The sequence below is a fragment of the Salvia hispanica genome, chromosome 3 (assembly GCF_023119035.1).
Source record: "Salvia hispanica cultivar TCC Black 2014 chromosome 3, UniMelb_Shisp_WGS_1.0, whole genome shotgun sequence".
Lineage (NCBI taxonomy): Eukaryota > Viridiplantae > Streptophyta > Magnoliopsida > Lamiales > Lamiaceae > Salvia > Salvia hispanica.
This window is the reverse complement of record NC_062967.1, coordinates 23,068,917-23,076,542: the sequence shown is the minus strand read 5'-3', so window position 1 is coordinate 23,076,542 and position 7,626 is coordinate 23,068,917. Positions and strand designations below refer to the sequence as shown.

The 7,626-nt window shown below is 37.7% G+C and overlaps 2 protein-coding genes across 3 annotated transcripts; one reads left to right on the top strand and one right to left on the bottom strand.

The window, feature by feature from the left end:
* Window positions 1-415: 415 nt before the first annotated feature.
* Window positions 416-1,932, top strand: LOC125217064 (aspartic proteinase PCS1-like). Its single transcript, XM_048118888.1, has one exon. It carries the CDS (start codon window positions 520-522, stop codon window positions 1,804-1,806), a length of 1,287 nt encoding a protein of 428 aa, XP_047974845.1. The 5' UTR covers window positions 416-519; the 3' UTR covers window positions 1,807-1,932.
* A 3,273-nt stretch (window positions 1,933-5,205) lies between these two features.
* LOC125211140 (putative pentatricopeptide repeat-containing protein At1g09680) lies at window positions 5,206-7,149 on the bottom strand. Of its 2 annotated transcripts, XM_048110843.1 has the most exons (2): window positions 6,385-6,987; window positions 5,206-6,303 (listed from the first exon to the last, which is right to left on the bottom strand). In XM_048110843.1, the coding sequence occupies exons 1-2, from the start codon at window positions 6,841-6,843 to the stop codon at window positions 5,386-5,388; spliced, it is 1,377 nt and encodes a 458-aa protein (XP_047966800.1). In that variant the 5' UTR covers window positions 6,844-6,987; the 3' UTR covers window positions 5,206-5,385. The 2 variants fall into 2 exon arrangements, with proteins under 2 accessions (XP_047966800.1, XP_047966799.1); XM_048110842.1 differs by having other exon boundaries at window positions 5,206-7,149.
* Between the last annotated feature and the right edge of the window lie 477 nt (window positions 7,150-7,626).

Below are 7,626 nucleotides of genomic sequence, written 5' to 3'. Positions count from 1 at the left end.
GTATCGCACCACGTCGTGCACTATCTAGTAACTTCTTCCTAAGTCATATCCATCTATATTTATATTGATGGCATATTTAAAGGCACTCCCTTAAAATTGCTTATAAGGGAAATTATTCACTATTTATAAAGAAGTGAATATTATCATTTTTTCAATAGAATCATTTGACATCAGTATACTTGTAGCAAAGAAATTCATTATCAATTTGGGTTTGCGCGGATAAATGATCTTATAAGGAAAGGGTTATATACTGACTTATAGAGAAATCAAGATCACTAATTTGTAGACGACGAGACAAGAAGATGTTTCAATAAAATATAGCATTAAGAGCTTTATAGCAATGTAGAGGACTAGTGATTTTTCTTTGTTTTTGAAAATTTGAGGGAAAGCTAAATGGGGATTATTAGACACAAGCACTCTATAATTAGCAAAGTGAAAACCGCGTGATTCCCTTTTTGTGGGCTTTGAAAGCCATATAAATGAAATCCCCACGCTCACTCCCAGCTCCACTCCTCAACAATGGCTTCCTCCACCTCCCTCTCCCTCCTCCTCTTCACACTACTCTCCACTTTCCACCCCTCTCTTCAACATGGCTCCTTCCCCCTCACTTCCGCTCCCCTGTCCAACACCTCCGCTTTCAAAGCTAGGTATTTATCATCTCTTGCAGCCAACAAGGGCGCTGGCTCGTCGTCGGGATACAACTTCCACTCCTCGTTCAAGTACTCAATGGCCCTGATCGTCTCGCTCCCAATCGGCACGCCGCCGCAGACGCAGAAGATGGTGGTGGACACCGGCAGCCAGCTCTCGTGGATTCAGTGCCACCGGAAATCGCCGCGGCAGCAGCCTCCTCAGGCGCCCTTTGATCCCTCCCTCTCCTCCTCCTTCTCCGTCCTCCCCTGCAACCACCCCCTCTGCAAGCCCCGGATTCCCGATTTTACCCTCCCCACCACTTGCGACCAGAACCGCCTCTGCCACTACTCCTACTTCTACGCCGACGGGACCCTCGCCGAGGGCAATCTCGTCAGAGAAAAATTCACTCTCTCCACTTCCCAAACTACCCCTCCCCTGATCCTCGGCTGCGCCACCGACTCTGGCGAGGCCGAGGGCATTCTCGGAATGAACCTCGGACGCCTGTCCTTCATTTCCCAAGCCAAGGTCCCGAAATTCTCCTACTGCGTGCCGCGCCGCGACACGGTCTCTCCGACAGGCGGCTTTTACCTAGGCCACAACCCCAATTCAAATACATTTAACTACATCAAACTTTTGACTTTCCCCAAAAGTCAACAAACCCCCAATTTTGACCCACTGGCCTACACGGTAGGCCTGGCTGGGATCAAAATTGGAGGGAAAAAATTGAATATCTCAGCGGCGGTGTTTCGCCCGGATGCTACTGGGTCTGGGCAGACCATGATTGATTCGGGCACTCAATACACCTTTCTAGTGGACGCAGCCTATGCCAGGGTGAGGGACCAAGTCGTGAGGGTAGCGGGTCCGAAATTGAAGAAGGGGTACGTTTACGGAGGCTCGTTGGATATGTGCTTCGACGGGGACGCGGTCGAGATCGGACGGTCCATAGGCGACATGGCTTTCGAATTCGATAATGGCGCGGAGATTGTGATCAATAAAGAGAGGATTTTAGATGAAGTTGGTGACGGTGTGCATTGCGTCGCCATCGGCCGATCGGAATCGTTGGGCGTTGCTAGTAATATTATTGGCAATTTTCATCAGCAAAATCTTTGGGTGGAATTTGATATGAATAATAGGCAAATAGGATTTGGAGCAGCTGATTGTAGCAAGTCGGCATGATCATCTTCCTCATGAATTTCATTTTGTGTATACATGTAAATCATTTATTTTAATGAAAAATAAGTATAAATTGTGACGAAATTAAATTAGTGAATCAGTTGGATGTTGTCATATGCGTTCGTTAAACCCGTGTGACCTAATTAATTTGGCTTCATGCAAAACTACATAAAAGTTGATGTCACTGTTTACAAGTGTAGTTGTTACTTGTAGTGGCTAGTTTACGAGATTGAATTATTTATTCTTTGCATAAATAGCAAGTAATACTTATTTTTCAAAAAAAACAACCGCCACAATAAACCATTAATTGTCGTGATCAGCCAGCAATAATCTAATTATTGCGCCACTTTACGAGAGTCTCCCGTCCACTCTTTATTCTTTGCTGAAATGTATCAAACCACATCCTATTTAATTTATTTATATTTTATTTGTATGCTAAACAATTAAATAATAAACTTAAATCAGGGTTTTATGAAAAAACAAAACATTTTTTTGGGAGATGTCTCAATCTTGGATATCTTTTCAAGTGTCACATCCCACTTTAATTCATGCGACACTTGTTCGAATCATATATCAATGTATTTACTCTTTGTGGAAAATTATGCCTTCCAGATATACTCGAGTGATTTGATGAGCGATTCTTGAGTAAATTTCATTTTGTATGGAGTACTATTCTATAATTTCTATTGCAATAATAGCATCCATCGCAAAATATAATCTTATACTCCCTCTTTCCTCTGTCTCTTACTAAGTAATATTTTTTTTAGAAAATGGTTTTGTTAATTAAATAAAGAAAATAAAATAAGCTATATAAAAAAATAAAGAGGCAAAAATAAGAGAGAAAATTGTTAAAAAAAAAAGAAATAACTAACTTAGCTTGAGATATCCCAAAAAAATATTATATCAATTAACAATGATCTCAGGAGAATTTTAGTGCTCACTTCCTCCAATATTGACTAGGTCAAAATACTATATCTCCAGTCTCCACAGTCCACACACACACACACATGATCTCCGATGCAAGGCTTTAAAAATAAAATATGCAATCTTCAATATTGATGATGATATTATTGTGAATAATGATAATAATTTAAGTAGAAATATAATTTGAGGGTGAGGGAGGAGTTGAAATATGAAGTCCTACCACTTACCAACATCAAAATGAAGGTATGTTGAGAAATCTAAATATAACTGTGGTAGGATCCACCACTTTGCTTCTTGCTAGCTAGCCACGTACTAAGACAACATTCATTTTTTCCTATGCAGTCCGCATCCTTATCCTTCCACACACTTACTCATATTCTTTTATCTATATTATTCAGAATATAATATAGTTTAATTATGTTTAATTCCCTTCCTAGTTTTGATTTGTTTGGTAATTCCTTTAGATCAACAAGTCTTACGGGAAGTTGTAAATATGAGGTCCATATTTAGTTAGTTGAATGACAAATGTAATGAGTTAAAGATGGTATGATACACTCCCTTCGTCCCATAATAGTAGAGATATTTTGTCATTTTGATACGTTCTATAGTAATGTAGTAATTTTCCTCTTTAGTAAAAGTCAACACATTTCTTCTCATTTACTTTACTCACTTTTATTTTATTTTTTCTTCATCTCTTTACCTTTTCATTTCCTACCTTATTCCACATTTACTTAACTCACTTAACAAAAATTTTCTTAAGTTTCGTACAGGAAAGAAATGTCTCCACTACAATGGAACGGAAGGAGTAGTATTAATTTTTTAAAATAAATAAAAATATTTTATGTTATTTTTTTTAATAGATAAATATAAATATAAAGATGAATTACATTATACAACAAGGTCTTTACATCAGTCAATACCAAATGGACAGATGTAATAATTTACCTTATGTTCACTTATTGTGTAGAATTCGCACACATGGCACATGTTTGTGCGGTACATATGGAAATCAAGTAAAGTCGTATCTAGTCCATGCACTTTTACTAATTAATGCCACTGTGAGAATTGTTCACGAGGATTCTTACCTTTTCTATTACAGCACATCACGTCAAACTTATATCTGGGCATCATTTATTCATTTGTTTTCATTCTTAAAATAATTCATTTCATTACATAATTCGCTTCGTTAGAGTAAATCATATTTCGGCCGTCGCATAAAAATATAACTATTGACATGATCAAGAATTAAAACAAAATTTATAAAATACTAAGAAAGAGGAGAAGGAGAAGGAGAAGGAGAAAGATAGTTAAAATAGTATTAGTAGATAGTAAAACTCACATTATTAAAAGTATTTAAAAGTGGTATAAGTTGCAATAAGTTGATGAGATAAATTTCCAAAAATAGTATACACAAATTTTTGTGGGACGAACGAAAATGAAAAGTGCACATATTTATATGAGACGGATGTAGTACCTCCGTCCACCAATAAATGACCTAATTTTGATCAGTACAGATTTAAAGAAATTGTTTAACTTTATTAAAGAAAGTGGAGAAAAAGTTAGTGAAATGTTTATCTTGTTTTTATATATTGGTTTTGTAATTATAATATGAGTGTAATGGGTTAGTGGAATACAAGGTTTACGTACCAAAAATAGTAAAATTGAAATGAGATATTTATTGTCGGACGGGAAAAAAGAAAAAATGAGATATTTAATTGTGGACTGAGGAAGTATTATTAGTAATATATATTTCACATTCTTCTTTTGAAAAGAAAACAAAGCCTCTCCATGCCTGGATAAATTGATTAACTTATCAACGGGTCAGTAAGTAACATGCCTAGATATATTACAACAGTTTACATAAAAAAAGTAGAAACCGTTTGAGGTTACAACATTAGTTTATGTTCCTCTCTAGATTTTCCCTTGTTGGATGCAAAAAAAAGTACTACTGCTGCTGCTGTAAGAAAAGACCCAAAAGCTTGGTTAGTTATTTAATTACTGATGAATAAGATAGGATGCAAAACAATGAAAATGGATTGCCCTCTCTCCCGTGAAGTAAGCATCTTTAACAAAATGCATATGATTTTTTATCCAACAACTTCTTAGCTTTATTCTGATGTATCATTTTCTCCTGGTAAATCTATTTCTTGTGACATTAAGAAAGTTCATGCGATATGTTTAACAAATTATAAGTGTGCAACTTGCGAAACTATTTAAGCAAGGGCTAAATTTCTTAAAATAATTTAAACCATCTACTAATCTCAAAAATACAATATTTAATTACACCATTTCGGAATGTTAAGTCATCCATATGCACAATTAGTGATGTTAGTTCAACCAGAAACTCACATGTCAGATCTGAGTAACCCGTTAAATTTATAAGGTTTCGGGCTTAAATATCATAACTCAGTTCATGTCGCAGCTTAGATTCTATTCGCATCAGGGACAGTGTGTACGACTGCAGAATGATCAACAAGCTGGGTAAACAAGATTATATATATCGTCTATCTAACTGTAGCACGATTTTATGATACAAGGCTCCACCTTATTCTGGCTCAGTTCACATCACCAGTATCCTTTTACATACATCAACTCTGCAGAAGAAGCTGCTTCTGCTTTCTGAAAAACGAAACCAAGGCTTCATCAACTGTTATGTTATTATTCCTTGGAACGGCTTCTTGAATTGCTACTTAAGCTGTCAATCAATGAAGTATACGCAGCGTAATCAAGAACAAGCCCTTTTGCACCGCGCAGTTTTGAGACATCTTCTGCTTTTCTGTATTTACAGTAGCCTTCGAGAAGGGTGTTATATGTGATGTCATCAGGCTCCACCCCGAGATTCAGCATGGCAGTAAGAAGCATATTTGCATTCTTCATCTGCCCTACTCTGCAGTAGCCGTTGATAAGCACATTGTACGACACAACAGACGCAGCGATCCCATCTCTCTGCATCTCCCTAAGCAGCACGGACGCCGTCCTAACTTCTCCCCTCTTACAGAAGCCATCCATTACCATCGTATATGTTCCACAATCAGGTTTCAAATCAGCTCTCAACATCTCCCTCAACATTTTCTCCGCATCAACCACTCGCCCTTCTTGGCACAAACCACTAATAAGGGCGGTGTAAACCACACTATCAAGTGGGATACTTTCTTCAATCATTCTCTTCTTCAGCTCAATCGCAGTCTCCAAATCTCCCTCCTTGCAACATCCATCGACAAGGGTAGTGTATGTGACCTTATCCGGCTTCAAACCCTTCACACTCATCTCCTTAATCAGATCCTGTGCTTCCTTCAACTCTCCCTTCTTGCAAAGCACATTGATGATCGCATTATAAGTGATCAAATCAGGCACTAAGCCATCTGCCAGCATTTGTCTATAAACATCCATGGCTAAATCGATCCTCTCGTTCTTGCAATGGCCATCGATCAATGTAGTGAATGTAACATGATTCGGAGACAACCCAACATCAAGCATTTCGTTGAACAATTCATCAGCACGGTCCATTTTTCTAGCCTTGCACAACCCATTGAGAAGAACACTATAAGTATAAACATCAGGCAAGATTCCATTTTCCTGCATTACATACTTGAGCTTAAACCCTTGAGCCAAAGCGCCCAACCTAACATAACCATTTATCAAAGTGTTGAAACTAACCACACTAGGCCTCAAACCCCATTTCCTAATCGAATCGAAAACCGATTGTGCGAGCTTCACTTCACCTGATTTGCAGAATTTATGCATCAAAATGTTGAAAAAATACAAACTTGCAGGATACCCACATTCCAGAATCTCCTGATAAAACCCCCAAACTAATTTGTAAGACTTGAGCTCAATCAAATGTTCAAGAACACTCCTACAAGCATCAAACGGCATCTGAATTTTATGCTTCTTAGCCAGTCTAAAACACTGAATGGCATCAAGAACAAGCCCTGATTGTAAATAAGCAGTCATTAATCCAGAGAAGACATAAAGATTGGATTTTTGAGTAGCTTTGCATTCAAGAATTGCTGCAAAAACATCAGAAGCGGAATTTCTCCCTTTTCTTGAGACTAAGACTCGGAGCAAGTTTTTGGCCTCTGAAAACATTTGATGGGAGCAGAGAAAATGGATCATGGTGCAATACGATTGGAGGGTGTGGCGAAAAGTGGAGCTGCCGGAAGTGGAGGAAAGCCATTGGAAGAGAGAGAAGAGAGAGAGCGGGGGGAGAGAGAGTGGATTGAGGTTGATGAGATTTACGATGTGGTGGGCGTGGATTGATGGGAGGAGATGTTTGAGGGAGGCGTTGAGGGGTTTCGAAGGAGCGTTTTGGATGGCTTGAGACAGGGCCGTGAGGATGGGGTCTGATTCCTGAAGGACAGGCGGAGAGTACCAGGAGATGGCGGCGGCGCCGTGGAGTCGTGAAATGTTCTTGTTGGCCATGGCCCATGCCAGAATTCCTTTCTACTATTAGATCTCCCTAATATCTATTTTCATATTTGGGCCACTGCAATAAAGCCCAAACAAAATAAATTATAAAATCCAGGACAATAAAATAACAAAATATCAAAACAATCAAATAATATACATGTAAGTATAATTATAGAGGAATGATACGCTACAACACGAAAGTGATAGCTCACATAGCATATTATTTCTCTATGTAAAAATATTTATCAGTTTCTTTATTCCGATACATTATTGGTCCGGTCAATTGAAGTATTAACCAAATTAATTCGAGCCTCTTGGATTGGCTTGAAATGACTTAATTCTCAATATTTAATTTTCAATTTTTCAAAAGCTTACTAAAATATTTCTTGTTCAAATATATTTTGATTTATTATTTTGATATTAGTATACCCATTTTATATTTCATTCTTCCCTTATCATAAACACTTTTATAATTACAATTTTTAAATT